This window comes from Sciurus vulgaris (genome assembly GCF_902686455.1).
Source record: "Sciurus vulgaris genome assembly, chromosome: 11".
NCBI classification, from domain to species: Eukaryota; Metazoa; Chordata; class Mammalia; order Rodentia; family Sciuridae; genus Sciurus; species Sciurus vulgaris.
In genome coordinates this window covers 70,469,236-70,485,932 of record NC_136472.1, presented here as the reverse complement: position 1 = coordinate 70,485,932, position 16,697 = coordinate 70,469,236, and the positions used below count along the sequence as shown (strand labels likewise).

The 16,697-nt window shown below is 53.9% G+C and overlaps 1 protein-coding gene across 4 annotated transcripts in view; it reads left to right on the top strand.

Annotated features, from left to right (window-relative positions):
• PDE2A (phosphodiesterase 2A) overlaps positions 1-16,697 on the top strand; it is a 59,020-nt gene that overhangs the window by 38,067 nt on the left and 4,256 nt on the right. For all 4 annotated transcript variants that reach the window (XM_079103620.1, XM_079103622.1, XM_079103621.1 and 1 more), the window contains 21 exons: positions 2,389-2,498; positions 3,331-3,386; positions 8,326-8,385; positions 8,959-9,112; positions 9,381-9,433; positions 9,642-9,716; positions 9,802-9,843; positions 10,368-10,436; positions 10,645-10,775; positions 11,494-11,605; positions 12,043-12,082; positions 12,193-12,256; positions 12,627-12,699; positions 12,855-13,032; positions 13,169-13,281; positions 13,950-14,027; positions 14,918-15,040; positions 15,538-15,608; positions 15,840-15,962; positions 16,322-16,409; positions 16,641-16,688. In XM_079103620.1, the coding sequence (XP_078959746.1) occupies positions 2,389-2,498; positions 3,331-3,386; positions 8,326-8,385; positions 8,959-9,112; positions 9,381-9,433; positions 9,642-9,716; positions 9,802-9,843; positions 10,368-10,436; positions 10,645-10,775; positions 11,494-11,605; positions 12,043-12,082; positions 12,193-12,256; positions 12,627-12,699; positions 12,855-13,032; positions 13,169-13,281; positions 13,950-14,027; positions 14,918-15,040; positions 15,538-15,608; positions 15,840-15,962; positions 16,322-16,409; positions 16,641-16,688 (1,861 nt within the window). The remainder of the gene's footprint in view (positions 1-2,388; positions 2,499-3,330; positions 3,387-8,325; positions 8,386-8,958; positions 9,113-9,380; positions 9,434-9,641; positions 9,717-9,801; positions 9,844-10,367; positions 10,437-10,644; positions 10,776-11,493; positions 11,606-12,042; positions 12,083-12,192; positions 12,257-12,626; positions 12,700-12,854; positions 13,033-13,168; positions 13,282-13,949; positions 14,028-14,917; positions 15,041-15,537; positions 15,609-15,839; positions 15,963-16,321; positions 16,410-16,640; positions 16,689-16,697) is intronic.

The window sequence follows — 16,697 nt, the reverse complement described above, 5'->3', positions numbered from 1 at the left end:
GGGCCCAGCTTTGAGAAATCTTCCTCAGTGCAGACCTGGTTTCCTCTCAATTTGTCTGTCCCTCTGGTTTGTCTTGGAAAATACAGGGACTTATCTATTCCCATCTCTGGATTCTCACATTTTGGGGAAAAGAGAGGGAAGAAAGGGTCCAGGTCTGGGCCTGGATCATAATTTGTCTTCAAGAGAGAGATGAAAGGTCAGAGAGAGGTTGATCCATAGTGAGAGTGAGAGGTTTAAGTGAGCGGGTGGGGACTCAGTGAGGAGACAGGGGCTCAATGACAGATGGGGGCTCAGTGGAGGAGGGGGGCCAGGGAGAGTATGGGAGCTCAGTGAGGAGGATGGGGTTGTTGATGGGATGGAGCTCAGTGGGGTACAGGGCTCATCAAAGTCAGGCTCAGTAAAGGGCTTGGGCATTCAGGGCTGGGGCTCCCTGGGGGGTGGGGCTCAGTGAGGGGTCAGGTAGGGCGTAGGTTTCAGTAAAAGAGAAGGGACTTACCCTGGAAGAAGATCAGAGAAGGATGTAGGGAAGGAGACCTGGGCACTTAGCACTTTCCAGGCTGTTGACCTTACCAACGGAGAGCTTTTCCCTCTATTCTTTTTCCATTAAACAAATAGTTGTTAAAGGGACGGAACTGTCATAAAGTCCACGCCTATTCCTCTCTCCACTCTGCCCATCTGTCTTTATCTTTAGAGTGGCAGACCATGACCACCCTGGAACCCAGGGCCGAGTCATTGCTCTTCAGCCTGGACAGCTGGCCCTGGGGGTGTGGAGTTCCCCTAACCCCAGGATCAGCCTTGAAGATGGGTGGGGGACTGGAGAAGGAGGAAGGGAGGAGCTGAGGAGGAGGCCAGGAGGGTCTTTTAGTGCGGAACCATCAGGGGACCTAAGCAGTAGGAAAGCCCCACTCCCATGTGGTGGGGGAGGTCTCGCCTCCACGTTCCTTTAGGGCACCTCAGGGACATCCAGGGGAGGTTTCCAGGTAGCCTTTGGGTATCTGGGGTCTGGAGCTCATTTGAGTGAGGGCTGGAGTTCGTGAGCCATGAGCACAGAGGAGGAAGTTATGTGCAGAAGAGAAAAAACGCTGAGATAGATCCATCCATTAAGGTCCCTGGGGAAAGGCTAAGGCAGTCCGGGGGTCTATGGGTGGGCAAGGGATAGTAGTAGTCAGGGATTCATTGAGGGAGGCTGCAGGATTTACCAGCAACACAGGACTAGTGCCACCTTGTGGCTTCCTGAACCAGAATGTCGAAGGCCCAATAGCTGGGTGGAGTTTGACTGAGGGTCATTTCTGTCCCCATGAAGCCCCATCCTTCATTAATTTAGTCCATTGTCCTTTTGCCACCCTAGGTCCCTGTTTCTTCCTGGGGTGATTTCAGGTAGCCCAGAACCAAAGCCCAGTATTCTGGGTGGAAGATGGGAGACACCACTGCTTTTGTAGATTCTGAACTGGTCAAAGGGGCAGGGAGGGAACTAGTCTGTGTGACATTGAATGAGATGCTCAATCTCTTTGGTCCTCTATTTCTCCAAAGGCCGTGACCTCCTGATCTGGTGACTTGCAGGCTGTCCCCTCTTGATTCCTCATCTGACCCATACTGGATTCCCCTTTCCCACAACGGACCTCCCCAGCCTCAGTTTCCACCATCACACCTGGGCACTCATGCCAGTCCCCTGCTCAAGTGCACCAGTCTCAAGATGGTTCGACCTAGTTCTGGGCTAACTGCCTGGCTCTACTACTTATTATTTCACCTCTTACTATTTTCACCTGAAAATGAAGTTGATGGTAATTTCTAGCCCATGGAGTTGTTGGTAATTCTGAGTTAATCTCTGTAAATTGGTTAGACTGAGCACAGCACAGCATAAATGCCCTTGAAACTCTGATTATGAATACCGACTGTGGAGTCTTGCTCCTGTGCTTTGCACCAAACTTCCTCTACAGTTTTACCTTGAGGTCGTGGTGGGGAGGGTTATACTCTGCCCCATCTCCATTCTCCCAGGGAGGCTCAGAGAAGTTAGGTCACTTTCCCAAGGTCAAGTAGCAGCAGGGACAGGGTTTGACCCAGGCAGCTTAGCCCTCAGCCTGCCTTTGCCTCCCTGCTCTCCCCATTGCCTGGGGCTCTACACTGGGCTCTGCACACATGCCTTTCCCACAACTACCAGCAGGAGGCACCAGAGACCAGGCTGTGACTGCCTGCCCCTCCACCCCAGGCCAGGGTCTCAACACTTAAGGGTCCTGCTTTCACTTTTGTCCTCCTCTGTTCCACCCAGAGGCAGGTCAACTTGTACAGATCCTTGCAGGTGTGCAGGGAACACCCTGCTGTGTGTCCCCAGGCTGGGTCTTGCTCCGCTTTGATCCAGGACTGAGAGGTGGGACTATGTCCTCTTTTCAGAGAGGCTGTGATCTCCCAGAAGCGGCTGAGCTGCAATGGGCTGGGCCCCTCGGACCTGCCAGGGAAGCCCTTGGCCAGGCTGGTGGCTCCGTTGGCTGCTGACACCCAAGGTAAGGGCGGGGAGCTGGGCAGGGTAGGGAGGGCCACAATTCTGCTTCCAGGTCATGTATGTCTTCTACGCGTCCTCACCTGTCTCCTTTCTCTTGCTCTGTTTCTCCAGCAATCCCTTCATCTAATTCTCTCTCTAATGTGCTACTAACCTCCCCAAGCCTCAAGTTCCTAACTGTAAAATGGGGACAACAGTACCTACCTTGAGGGGGCGTTGCAAGAAGCAAATGAGATGACGCATGTTAAGGGCCTGGCACCTTCTAGGGCTCAGTGGACAGTGACCGTGGTTACCATGTGCTTATGCCCATTGGCAGATGGGGCTGTAGTTATTGTCATGGTCTCTGTCACTTTCTCTGTTTCTGTTTCTCTTCCTCTCCATGCTCCCTGTCCGCCATGTCTCTCTCTGCCTCGTGTCTCAGTCTCTCCAGGTCTCTGTCCTCTGTCTCGATGTGGAAAGTGCACAAGACTGGGAGTCAGGAGACCTGACTTGCTGTGTGACCTTGGGCAAGTCACTTCCCCTTTCTGAACCTCAGTTTCCCAATGTGTAAAATAGGGGTACTCATCCTTACCTTCCTCCCTCTCTCCCAGGGTTGCTGGGAGGATCATAAGAAAGTTGTCAAGTGAGGGGGTTTCCTTCTATGCAGGGGTCGTTGCTGTGGTTGTTTTTGTCGCTGGCTCAGGAGCCCTCTCTTTGTCTCATTGGGCCTCTGGGTCTTCCTGTGTCTGTCCTGGCCTCTCTCTGTCTATGTCTTTGTCTCCCTCCCTGGGTCCCTGCTCAGTATCTCTGAGCCTCACTGACCCCACAGGACCACCTCATTGCCCTCTCCCCCTCAGTGCTGGTCATACCGCTGGTGGACAAGGAGGCCGGTGCTGTGGCAGCCGTTTTCTTGGTAAGAGCCTGCCCAGATGTCTATAGGTTGGGACGGAGGAGAGGAAAAGAGGGGAGGGGCAGTGGGCGGACAGTGTGTGTGTGATGAGAGCAGAAAACTGGGGTGGAGAAAGGGGAGAGGGGTCTGAGGAGAGTCTGGGGCATCTCCCACACCCCAGCCGTAAGCTCCACCTTGGACGGAAGCCCAGGCTCAAGCCCCACCTGTGCTCCCAGCCCCCATGGAGTTGCAAAAGCCCAACCTGGGCTCATTCTTGGTTTGTTTCTTCTTTGGGATCCTCCTGGTGGATGGGGACAGTGTCCATCAGGGCAGAACACAGTGAGATGGGACATGACTGACAAATACTGAGGAAGGACTGGTGGACATGACAGCTGACCAGGAGAGACTGTGGGAAACTCAGTCGGTGACTGGGGTGTGGGGGGGGCGGCGCTGGAACCAGGGCTCTTGAGAAGAGGAGGCATGCGGGGAGGGGATCCCAGACAGGTCCCAGCTAAGGCTGGGCAGAAATCAGACAGCAAGGGGGACTTCCTGCAGGGGCTACGGAGGGAGATGGGGAAGGGTACTCTGTGGGAAATGGAGGACATGAGAGATGCACTGTGGGGCGGAGCTGGGAGGGAACCCAGTCAGGGCTCCCCTCTGCCCTCTGCTGCCCCTGTGGAGGAGAACCCCAGGCTCCTGCTCCCCCTGGGAGGTTGGAAGGGTGGTGAAGGAGCCTTGCGGAGAAGTTTCCGTCGTTCTTTCAGACTTTTCTTCCCTGTGGAGTTGGGGGTTCCAAATCCTTGTCCTGGCCTAGGAAGGGTGAACCCCCAAATTGCCATCACTGGAGGTCTGCTTTCTCCAAAGTGGCTGCCACCTGGGCAGATAAATCAGCCTGCCTTGGTGTGCCGGGGACTCCTCCCGAGCTCATTAAAATGGAAGGAAAGGTTCTAAGGCTCTGACCTTTCCCAAGCTGCTGCAGGGAGAAGAGCGCAGTGGGAGTGGGCGGCCTCCGGGGAGGAGCGGAGGAGGACCTGGCTTGCTCTCCTCGCCCCATCTGCCCCACTGAGGGAGACCAGGCCCCTCCTTGGTTTCTTCTGCAATCTGCTCCCACCTCCAGCTTCTGTTCCTGCAGGGAATGTATCCGTGGTTGGCGAAGTTCTCAGTGGGCTGCTTCCCCATCTCCTTTGCGCCTGTGTGTCCCGGAGCTGGTGGGCGTGGGGAGGATCAGGGCTTGGGGCAATGCAGAGGTGTGGGGTGGGGAGTGGCCACCTGGCCACCTCCTTCTCTGTTGAGGTTCTCGGGTACCAGGCTTGTGAGAAGCATCCCAGACCCTCAATGGAGTCTGGGTTGAGGCCAAGAGGACAGGGAAGGGATGCAGCTTTGGCAAGGGGAAGACATCCTCCATGACATGGTTGAACCAGCAGTCCAGGCCTTGGCCTTCTGGAGTGAGGAAAGGTGTGTGTGTGTGTGTGTGTGTGTGTGTGTGTGTGTGTGTGTGTGTGTAGGGGAGGGTGTTGAGATTACATCATTTAAATTGAACTCACCCAGCAGAACCCTGCTGTGGGCCATGCCCCAGGTTGGATGCTAGAACAAATCATACCTGCCTTCTAGGAGCTTTCTGTTTGGGAAAAGCAAAGACTACCCTTGAGCCACCACAGATGGAATAAAATTAGTGCTATGAGCAGGTGTTCTGGTAGCAGAGGCTGGAACAGTCAGGGATGTCTTACAGTGAAGAGAGAACCGAGTGGTGCTTTGGAGCATGGGTAGGAGTTGGACAAAGAAGGGAAAGGGTTTTCCAGGCAGAGGGAACCCCATAAGGTAAGGTAGGGGAGGCATGTGGTGTGTTGGAGGAAGAGTGTGACCCTGGAGATGTCGACATGTGGGGTGTACATCTTTGAGGAAGATGCTACCCAGGGTTTTGGCTTCCAGAAGTTTCCTATAACCATTCTCTTACCTCCTCAAATACCCTAGGTGGAGAAGAGTTCTTGAATGGTGTTTGACTTATTTACCTTCTCTCTCTCCTCCAAGTCTGCACCTTCCCACTCAGTTAGAAATGCACTTCCCCAGGACACCCCTCTTCCCAAGAGATATCTGAGAGCAGAGGGTGCAGAGGATACAGGGATGCTGCGGGGCAGATCTTTTGGGAAGGCTGAGTCTCGAGCTCCTTCCTCAATAATCCTCTGTCCTCTCCGTGGGTCTCTGCTCTTGGTATTCAACCATTCACCCATCCATCCATCCCCTCATCCATCCATCCATCCACCCATCTGTCCATCCATCCATTGAAGAACTACTTCTGGAGTACCCACTAGGCGCCAAGCTCTGTGCTAGGTTCCAGGAACACAGATGTAACCAGACAGGTTTTGCTTTCACAGACCAAAAAGTCTGCAGGGCATGAAACAAGTGAACAAAATAAGAATAGAATTGCAAAGGATGCAAGTACTAGCAAGGACACCAGGGATCCCTGCAAGGAATATTGGAACCTGATGGAGACACAGTCAACAGAGGTCTCTCTGAGGAATATGATACTCAGATGCAGGGCTGCAGGGCTCACTTCTGGCCCTGGTCGCTCACAGCTCAAGGCGCCTCGATTGCAGATTCTTTGTGTAGAAAAGTCTCCCGCTCTGTTCTTCAGTTCTGGATAATACGTTGCTTTGAGGGGTGGGCGGCCCTTGAATTCTGGCATCGATGCTTGATTTGTGCTGGCTCTTCCCCTCAGCTGTGCCTGCCACACCAGCTCCTTGCATGGGGATGGGGTGTTCGTGCCACTAGCCATGTGGAACTTGGTGAGGGTGGGGAACTAGCTGCTGCTCTGGGCTTTTAACTCTTTCTACAGCCCCAGTGCCCACTACTGAGTGTTCCCCTGGGGCCCAGACATCCACCCTGAGTGGCAATAGAAAGTGCAACCAAAGGCCACATGTGAGTGTGTTGGGGTAATTGAGTGTGTTGGGGGGGGGGCATCAGAAGAGTGTGCATGGCTCTTGGGTGTATGAACTCAAGTTTCTTGTATACTGGTGTGAATATGCACATGTGGGTGATATAGACACTAAGTGTGGGTGTGGCTACAACCTCTGTGTGTGTGTGTGTGTGTGTGTGTGTTTCCATGGGAAGTGAGTATGAGTGTGTGTGTGTGGACTGAGGTTCTTCAGGAGGGTATGTTTGTGTGTTTGTACACATGCTGGTGGGGTGGGATGAGGCATCCCAGGGGTGTGTGCTGAGGTGGGCTGGGAGGGAGTCTCCATGATCCCTTCCTTTCCCTCAGTCTTTCAGTCTCCAAGCTCTGCATCTGGGACCAGGCAGTTTGGACAGCCCAGGAACTGGTTACCCCCACAGCCCTAGAGGAGTCCCAGTCTTCCCTTTTCCTGAGAAATGGATTAAGGTCTAGGTGGAAGGAAAAAGAAGGATGCCCTCCTCCATGCACTAACAGTAAAATGTCAGCATATTATGTAAACCACATGCTAATAATCCTGGCCTCACTTCCTTTCTTTCAACCCTCTGTCATGTCCTGGGACCATGGGGGGAGAGGCGGTTCATCCATAGCTTAGACTTTGACACCATCCTTGGCCACCCAGGTCTCTTCCAGGTCTTCCTGCCTCCAGTCTTGCCTCCCCTAATTCACCTTCCATTCCATTGACTATGGCTCCCAGGCTTAAGCCCAATTTCTTAGCCTGGCACTCATGGCCTTTCCCTATGTGGCAATGTGGACCCTTGCTCTGTCCAGGTCCTCATTTCCCATAAACCAGCCAGAATACCTGGACAGCGTCCAGCCTGCAGGATCCCCTCTGGCTCTGCTTGTCTTTCCCATGCTTCAGTGTCTGTCAATACAGGAAGCCTCCCAGATGTCCTCCCCGCTGAGCCAGGTTGTCTGCCCTCTCCTTCTTCCTCAGGCATAGGTTCTGCACCTCCCCTCAAATGCATCACCCCAAGCTTCCTACCGGCTCAGGCTTCTCCATCTGCTCCAGGCAGGGGACCCAAAACAGAGGCAGGCAGGGACTGCTGAGGCCAGGGAAGGAGAATGGAGGAGGAGTCCCCAGCATAGGCACCGCAGAGAGCTTCACAGGAAGTGAACCCCTTTGAGTAGGCAGGACACTAGTGCCACAGGTGGGGAGCATTGCTGGCAGGGCCTGAAGTGGGCCTCTAGACTTCTACCACTCCATTTTCCTCATCTAGCACCCAAGCAGGGTGGAGGAAGGGATTCCACAGATTGTGAAAGGTGGCTAAGGAGAGCCCTGGTCACTAGCATGTGGAGAGGGACAGGATAAAGGGGCAAGGGGTTGATGAGAGTAGACCTGGAGAGGGGAGGTGTGGGCACAGGAGAAGTAGGGCAGGGCTGTCCTAACTCTGCCACTTTCTGCTCTGTGACCTTTGGCAAGTCTCTCAACCATTTTGGGCCTTCGCTCATCTGAAGCTCTTATCACAGAGTGGTGAGAATCAAAAGTGAGGCAAAGCACTTCATCGATCCATTCACCCACCCTCCCCACACCCAGCAGATGCATCATGTTGAACTCCTTCCTTAATTCCAGTCTGAGGGGTGGCTCAAACTGGAACTCAGAAAGAATGGAACCGGGAGGCTGAGGTTAATACCACTAATTCTATAATCAGGGCCTGAAGGGCTCCATGGGTGGAAGACAGACAGAGTTCTAAAGTCCATCTCCCTGACACTGTACACCTGGTCTGTGCTGTTCATGGGACTGTGATTTTCCTTGTGATGGGACAGTACTGATGGAAGGTCATGGGAGAAAACCAGAAAAGTTCCACCAAACGGATCTGCCCTAAAAGGCTTCCAGCAAGAGGGGATTTTCCAAAAGCTATCCACATGGTCAGAAAAATGGGTTGTTCACAGAGGCCCACAGACTAGTGTGTGCATGTGTTGGTGGGGACCAGTGTGTTCTGGGCATGCTGAGGGCACTCTGGCAGAGACAGGCTGGGAAAGGTCACAGGGAATTCCCTTATTCCATCCCTCCAGGTGCACTGCGGCCAGCTGAGTGACAGTGAGGAGTGGAACTTGCAGGCAGTGGAAAAGCATGTGAGTCCTGGGCTGTGGGAGGATGGGGATTGCTGAAGATTTTTATTACAGCTGGTGGGGAGATGACCCGGTATATGAACTGGACAGAACTGGGTTCTAGTTCCAGATCCATCACTTTTGAGCTTTGGGACCTGAGCATGCCACTTAACCCCTCAACGTTTCAGTTTCACATCTGAAAATGAGGATAATGATAGCACTAACCTACCTAGCGAATGAGTCAAATATCTTGTACATAACTTAGGAAGGACTAATTACATAGAGAAACTGAGGCTCTTCTCAGCGTGAGATTTTAGGATTTTGTGATTTTAACAAAGACTTAAGAATCCCTACCAGTGCCAGAGACAGAGAAATCTGACCCTGTCCTGTCTTGAAAGAATCTGAGGGCTAGAGATGGAAACAGACCCTATTTGTTCATCCATGGAGGGATGTTCTAGGGGCAGTGGGAACTCTTGGTGGGATGGCACGCTGAAGGCGGAGTTGTTTGGGCTGGACAGGGCAAATGCCAGGAGTCCCGCTGAGGCGAGCGCGGTGAGGGTGGGGCCAGTGGCGCGCTGACCGCTCCCTCCGCCCCAGACCCTGGTGGCCCTGAGGAGAGTACAGGCCCTGCAGCAGCGCGGGCTCGGTGCGGCCCCCGGAGCCGTCCAGAATCCCCCTGAGGTAACAGCGGACGACCAGAAGGGCGGGATAGAGTACACCGACCACGACCGAAAGATCTTGCAACTCTGCGGTGAGGGTCCAGCCTGGGCATGTCCGGAGGGCGGGGCAGGTCGAACTGGAGGGGAGGAGTCTACGGGGTGGGCGGGGCCTGAGGTGTTGCGCCTGTAGGCCCGAAGTTAGTTGGAAGGGATGCCTGTGGCTGGGTGGTCAGGTGGGGCGGGAGACGGGAGCTGAGGCGGAGCCTTGCCTAAGTCCTGAACTAGGCGGTGCCTGAGGGACCCGAACTGGGTCACCAAGGCGAGGCGGGGCCCTCTCTGACCGGCCCCCTGCTCTTGCAGGGGAACTTTACGATCTGGATGCCACTTCCCTGCAGCTCAAAGTCCTCCAATACGTGAGTCCCTGAGCGCCTCCCACCCACTTCACGGTCCTGCTCCTGGCAGGGACCAACTTCCCCTAGAGCTCTGCCTCTCAGTTCGTATTGCGATGTTCCGCCCCTTCCTTTCCTCCACAAACCCAAAGCGCTTCCAAGTAGGGAGAGGGTCGGGTGGGGTGGCTTCAGATCCGCGGGCAACCCTTCGCTCTGTCCGTCACCCTCTCAGCTTCAACAGGAGACCCTGGCATCCCGCTGCTGCCTTCTGCTAGTGTCCGAAGACAATCTGCAGCTTTCCTGCAAGGTGAGGGTCCAGGTCCACTGTGGGGCAGAGTGAGAGACCTGGGTTTGACTTTCCACTAACTGGCCCTCACTACTATATTTCTCAGGTCATCGGAGAAAAAGTGCTGGGGGAAGAGATCAGCTTTCCCGTGAGTCCCGCCTGGGTCCCCTGTGTTGGAGTCTGCCAGGACTGTTAAGACCTGCTAGGCAGCTGCAGGGGGGAGAGGGGTTGCCTGAAGGAACTGAGGTCCTCTGGAATCTCTTGAAATCTGGTGGAAATTAATCTGGATCTTGGAATCTGCTTAGAATTACAAGGGATCTTGATATGTTATGATCAATCTCCATTAGAATTCTCTCATCATCTACAGGAAGGCTTACATGAGGACCAACTCAGTTCTAAAATACTCAAGAGTATTTTTAGATACGAGTCTGTTGAGATCAGTGAGAATTCTTGGAGACTGCTTATTTCCCCCTAGTTAGGGAAGAGCCTAGAGTCCTCTGTAGATGATTCTGCCAGACCTCCCCCCATCTCTCTGCTCCTCTATATTAACTCCATCCACTATTTGAACTGACTGAAGAGTTCATTGAAACTTTCAGTCTTGGAAATGGGGATGTGTTGAGATTCCCTGACCTGGGGAGAGTTGGGCCCTGACAGCCTCTTCTTATTCTCCAGTTGACAATGGGACGCCTGGGCCAGGTTGTGGAAGACAAGAAGTCCATCCAGCTGAAGGACCTCACATCTGTAAGCCATGGTCTGACTGAGCCAGGGAAGGGAAAAATGGAAAACTCCCTGCTTAGCTCCCACAGCCAGGGTCTCTGGAATAGGGAAACCTAGAAATGACCCAGGGATTTTGTAGTATCCCATCCCCCAGGCCTGTTGGGGAGTGTAGTGGAGGGCCTATGACCCCCTTCCCTACCCTGACTTACTCCCCCTCTCCACTCTTTTGCAGGAGGATGTGCAACAGCTGCAAAGCATGTTGAGCTGTGAACTGCAAGCCATGCTCTGTGTCCCTGTCATCAGCAGGGCTACTGACCAGGTGGTGGCCTTGGCCTGTGCCTTCAACAAACTTGGAGGAGACTTGTGAGTCTGGGTGGGATGATGTGTATCAGGAGCTGGAGCTGTGAGGGGGGGCAGTGCTCCACTAGGGTAACAGTGTGGGAAGGGGACCACACAGTGGGTATGCTATCCCAGCAGTGCTGGGCTGAACAGTTTGTCAGTGCAAACTGCTGCCTGAGGCACGGGTCATCACTGACTCTCCATCACCTTTTTAACTTGCTTAAAGCATGTTAATGTCCAGTCTGATTCCCTTCCCTTTGCCATTGCTCCCCTTAGGCTGGAGGGACACCTGGGCAAGAGCAGGACACCTAACTAGGGCAAGTCTCTAGCCTGAGGGAGGAGACTTGGCCTTGGTCTGGGTAAATTCCCAACCAGAGGAAGGATTAATAGCTCTGGTTTCAAGAAGCAATAGCCTTCTGGGTGCCATGGGGCACTTGTAGTCCCAGCTACTGGGGAGGCTAAGGCAGATAAGGCTAAGGCTAAGATAGCTTGGGCCCAGGATTTCAAGGTCAACCAGGGAAACACGGGATGCCTGTTTCAAACAAAAACAAAGCAATAGCTTGAGGATAAAACCACATTTTAGTCTGAGGAGTACAGCCTTCCCCTCAAGGAGTCCTCAGTCTGAGGCAGGAGGCAGGCAGTGGAGCAGCCCCAGTGGAGGAGAGATATGGTTGACTGGTGGATGTCTATGGGCTTTCTGGGGGCATAGAGGTCTCTTCAGTGACCCCACCCCCTCCTCCAGGTTCACAGACCAGGATGAGCATGTGATCCAGCACTGCTTCCACTACACAGGCACAGTGCTTACCAGTACACTGGCCTTCCAGAAGGAGCAGAAGCTCAAGTGTGAGTGCCAGGTGAGCAGCCTGCCTTGAGCCCCACTCGGGGTTCAGTTCTCCCAGCTCTCAGCCCTAGAGAGCCAGTCCCTAAGCAGATGTCCATGTCTTCCTGGACCAATGGCTGCCCTGCCCTGCAGCAGCTAGGTAACCTAGTAACCTGGAGGCCTCTTAAGAAGAGAGGTCAGTTGTTTCCTCAGGCCCAGCCCAGGGCCTCTGGCTGTAGGCACTGTATGTGATCGCCCTCTAGTGTTCAATACGGGCAGTTAGAAGATATCTACCTGCTTTCTCTGGGGCTATTTCCCCACTTTATTAGCCAAATGACAAATTAGACACTGTTAGATTCCAGTCTGTCCAGAGAGCCCAAAACAAGGAATGAGAAGCCCCTGGGAATTTTGAAGCTGGGGACTGGATAGAGGGACCCCAACCAGCTATTATTTCCATTTCCTCCATTCCAGGCCCTTCTCCAAGTGGCAAAGAACCTCTTCACTCACCTGGGTAAGTGCAGTGTCCTCCATGTGAGGCTGTCTGGCAAGGAGGGGTGGGAGGGCTTGGCCTCAGTACTCCAACCTGGTGTCAACATTGTCCTGTGCTTCTCCCTCCCCCAGACGATGTCTCTGTCCTGCTCCAGGAGATCATCACAGAGGCCAGAAACCTCAGCAATGCGGAGATGTGAGCGAATCTACCCAGGGAGCTGTGGGGAGAAGGTTTTGGGCCTTTTCCACCTCCTTGACCTCTTGTGGGACCCCATTGCTTTTTGACTGATCCTTTATTTTGTATGTGTCTCCCTCACTGGACTGTAAAGCCACTGACAGTAGAACCAGGGCTAGCTTTGCTTGCCATGCTCAGCTCTTAACACTGCCCTACACCTAGTGGGTGCTCTTTTGAGTAGACAAATGCCAGGAGTCAGCCAGACCTGAGGGGGGTCTCACTTCAGGGCACTCCTGCTAGTTCTAAGAAATCTGGTCGCCACTCAAGTCATAAGAAGCAGGGTTGGTTGGAGAGGTTATCAGGGCTCTGAGGTCTAACCCTCTCCCCGCAGTTGCTCCGTGTTCCTGCTGGATCAGAATGAGCTGGTGGCCAAGGTGTTCGATGGGGGCGTCGTGGATGATGAGGTGAGGGATTGTGTGGTCCTGGGCGGCGGTGGGCATTTACGTGTAAGGGGGTGTCAGTGAAGCCTCAGGGTGTGCTGGGAGCAGGCCCGACCTTTGATGGTCCCCTCCGTCTATAGGCCACTAACAATCCTTTCTACTTCTTCCTGACGCGGCAGACATACGAGATCCGCATCCCGGCAGACCAGGGCATCGCGGGCCACGTGGCGACCACCGGGCAGATCCTAAACATCCCGGACGCCTACGCCCACCCGCTTTTCTACCGCGGCGTGGACGACAGCACCGGCTTCCGCACACGAAACATCCTTTGCTTCCCCATCAAGAACGAGAACCAGGGTGCCGCCCCGGGGCCGCGGAGGCGGGGCAGGGCGGTCCAGCAGGGAGGGACCTGAGCGGGGTGGGCGGGGCTCGGGGAGGGCAGGTCCCCGCTCGACCCCTCTGCGGTGGTTCCTAGCCCTTCTCCCTTCCCCAGAGGTCATTGGTGTGGCCGAGCTGGTAAACAAGATCAATGGGCCCTGGTTCAGCAAGTTCGACGAAGACCTGGCCACCGCCTTCTCCATCTACTGCGGCATCAGCATCGCCCATGTGAGGGGGAGGAACGGGGGCGGGGCCGATGTGGGACACCCTCCTCCTTTCTACTTCCCCCCACCCGCTCTCTCCTCTCTGTTCAGTCCTGGGATGGGACTTAGAGCCTTGCTGTTGGAGTGCTGTGCAGCCTTCAGTGCATGCTGGCCACTTCTGGGCTCAGTGTCCGATTGGGGATACTATTTCCTGCCCTGTCTACTCAGCTTCCCAGGATGATGAAAAAGCCTAGTTTCAGAAAATCTACCCCAGTTCTCTTGAAGCAACCTCAATCCAAACCCCTGGTCAACCTCTTCCTGGCTAATGTTGGGTCTTGTTGTCCAGGCTTTTGGAAGCTCTGACCTGAGAATCCGATCCCAGGTCCCTGGCATTATCCCCCTTCCTTGCTGCTCTTTCCCTTCCATGGGCCTTGGGATCCATCGCTGGAGTCTGGGTCAGGCTCCAGAGGGAGGCAAAGTGCCTCAGATGTTAAGAGGACTGGGGAGGTGGTTTCAGGAACTCTGAATGAAAGTGAGAGGTGGGGCCTGTACTCTGGTTGGAGCCCAAAGGCTCAGACTGGGGCTCCAAAAGGACAAAAAGAAGGGCTTCTGTCTGACCCCTTTGTACCAGTTCTGGGTGTTTCAAGGATTTCACAGTTGTCTTGTTTGAGTCCTGTCTTTCTCTTCCCTCAGTCTCTCCTATACAAAAAAGTGAATGAGGCTCAGTATCGCAGCCACCTGGCCAATGAGATGATGATGTACCACATGAAGGTGAGGCTTGTGTGGAGTTTCTGTCCTTCTCAGGGTCCCAGGGCCATCTGTCCTCTACCTTCCTTCCCTGCCTTTCAGAATCTTGAACACCCAGGTCAGGGCTGGGCTTTCTGATTGACTGATGTCTCCTAGGGTGGAAAAGACAGACCCAGAGCACACCTGGCTTCCTGCTCTGCTTAGGGACAGCCTCCCCAACCCCTTTTTATAGACCTCTCTTCTACGCTGTTTCTTAGTTCAGCCCCAAGGCTGCAAGTAGCCTGCACCCAGGGAAGAACTTGGTTCAGTCAAATATTCCCCATGTCCAGGGAGTAAGTCCCATCTTGGGAATTACTGAAGGCTGGGAAACCCACCCAGGGCTTCCTCCCACCACTTCCCTAGGCATGGTAGTCACACAGCTCTGGGAAGCCCTGACTGCTGGTATTTCACAGGACCTGTGTCAGAAAAGCTACCCCAAGCCTTAGTTCAGAGTGTGTGATAATTATTGTTCATTTGAACATTTCTTCTCACCTGTGTCCAAACCAAAGGGTCCCAGACTTTGTGAATAGACTAAAAAGTCTCATATGAAGGATTGACAATAGACACTAGGAAGGTTTTCCAAGAGAAGGACTGCTAGGTTAGTGTCTACCATGGTTTGGGGTGTCACAAAGGGGCGTCTCCCTCACTTGCAGAGGATAGACTGTCTGTATAGGTAAAAGATGGTCACAAGCAGGGAGGTAGGTTGCAGGGCTGGGTGGGGAGGGTGGTGATCTGCCTAGTCACAATTCATAGGGTAGGGGTTAAACTGGGGTGCATTCTGGATGAAGGATCCCCCACCTACCATGGTAATTTGAGAGTTAGGACACTGGACATGGAGGAAGCCATCTTCTAATGCTCTGGCTGGCCTCCTCTAGGTCTCCGATGATGAATATACCAAACTTCTCCATGATGGCATCCAGCCTGTGGCTGCCATTGACTCCAACTTTGCCAGTTTCACTTACACCCCTCGCTCTCTGCCCGAGGATGACACTTCCATGGTGAGCTGGCCCTCCCCTGCGTGAGTGGGAAGCGGGTGAGCATACAACCAGAGATTGAAGTTAGATGTGCATGACAATTTCCTATAAGGCAGAGTTATCGAGGAAGGCTATGGAGGCTCCTTTCGAGATGGAATGGGCATTTGGTCTGTCATCATGGAGCTGTGGGGCTGCCTAGAGCCCAGGGGTTGGACTGGACGATCACCCAAGAACAGCTCCAGGATCACTGATGCCCTGAGCATGTGGCCCTGGGGTTTGCAGTCCCTGCCCTCTTTTTGTAAGATTTTAGGCGAGCTTGGTTCCAAAAGTTCTTAGGACCCTTAGATGTCTAGAAGTTCACAGCTATGAGAATGCTTGGTTCAACTATCTTATGATCCTTCAATTTAGATATAAAGTTATATGACTCCAGAATTTTGAGCTGGGGCTTCAAAAAGGTCTGAGGCAGGACCCCCACCTTGACACTGACAATTCTTCTGATCCTTCTCTTCCATTTCCTCCAGGCCATCCTGAGCATGCTGCAGGACATGAATTTCATCAATAACTACAAAATTGACTGCCCAACACTGGCCCGGTGTGTGCCCATAGCCTTCCCTTGGTGCAGACAGACCTACTCTCACCTCCTTGGGTCTATCCGAGTAGGACTACAGGAGGCCTAGTCTTGTAGGGTTGGGGAGGATGCATGAGTGAGATGCAATCTGGATCATGAACAAAGAATGGCAAGAAATAGGGCAGGGCAGAGCCCGAAGGGCTTCCTGGAGGAGGAAAAACTGAGGTCCCTCTGCTGCCTCCAATCCTCTCCCAGGTTCTGTTTGATGGTGAAGAAGGGCTACCGGGACCCCCCCTACCACAACTGGATGCACGCCTTTTCTGTCTCCCACTTCTGCTACCTGCTCTATAAGAACCTGGAGCTCACCAACTACCTCGAGTAAGTGGCTGCATGTCCCCCTCATCTGGCAGCAGCTGGAGTCCCCTCCCCTGGGAGAGGGAGGCACCTCCTATGTGGCAGGCCCTGTACCTGCACCACTCATGGAGTCTTCTCAGCCCAGGGAGGAAGGTTATATAGCCCCCTCTCCAGAAGGGACTGGCTCAGAATTAGTCAGTGAATAGTGAGCCTGATCCCCACCGGACCTGCCACACTCCAAACCATTGCTTCTTTCCAGGAAGGAGACCTGGGTGTCCCCCTGCCGGTCTGGGTGGCTACTGGACACCTCCCAGCTGTCTCTCCTCTGGGGGGCTCAGGGAGGGAGCTGTGGGTGACCTTTATTCTTTCTGGCTCCCAACCAGGGACATCGAGATCTTTGCCTTGTTTATTTCCTGCATGTGTCATGACCTGGACCACAGAGGCACTAATAACTCCTTCCAGGTGGCCTCGGTGAGACCTACCCTCCCCAAGCAGGGCCCTCCCTGGTATCTGGGAGGAGAGGTGGGGGCATTGAGGTAGGGGGCAGTTTTAGAGGCTGGAAAAGGCCTTCTGGGGTTGTCCTGGGCTCTCCAAGAGGCAGGAGTGGGCAGTGGGGAGGAGCAGACGCTGTTGAGTCTCAATTGTGCTGGACGCTTGGACCTGCTTGTGAGGAGTGACTGGAGTTTTCCTGGACTTTTCCAGAAATCTGTGCTGGCTGCGCTCTACAGCTCCGAGGGCTCTGTCATGGAGGTACTGTCA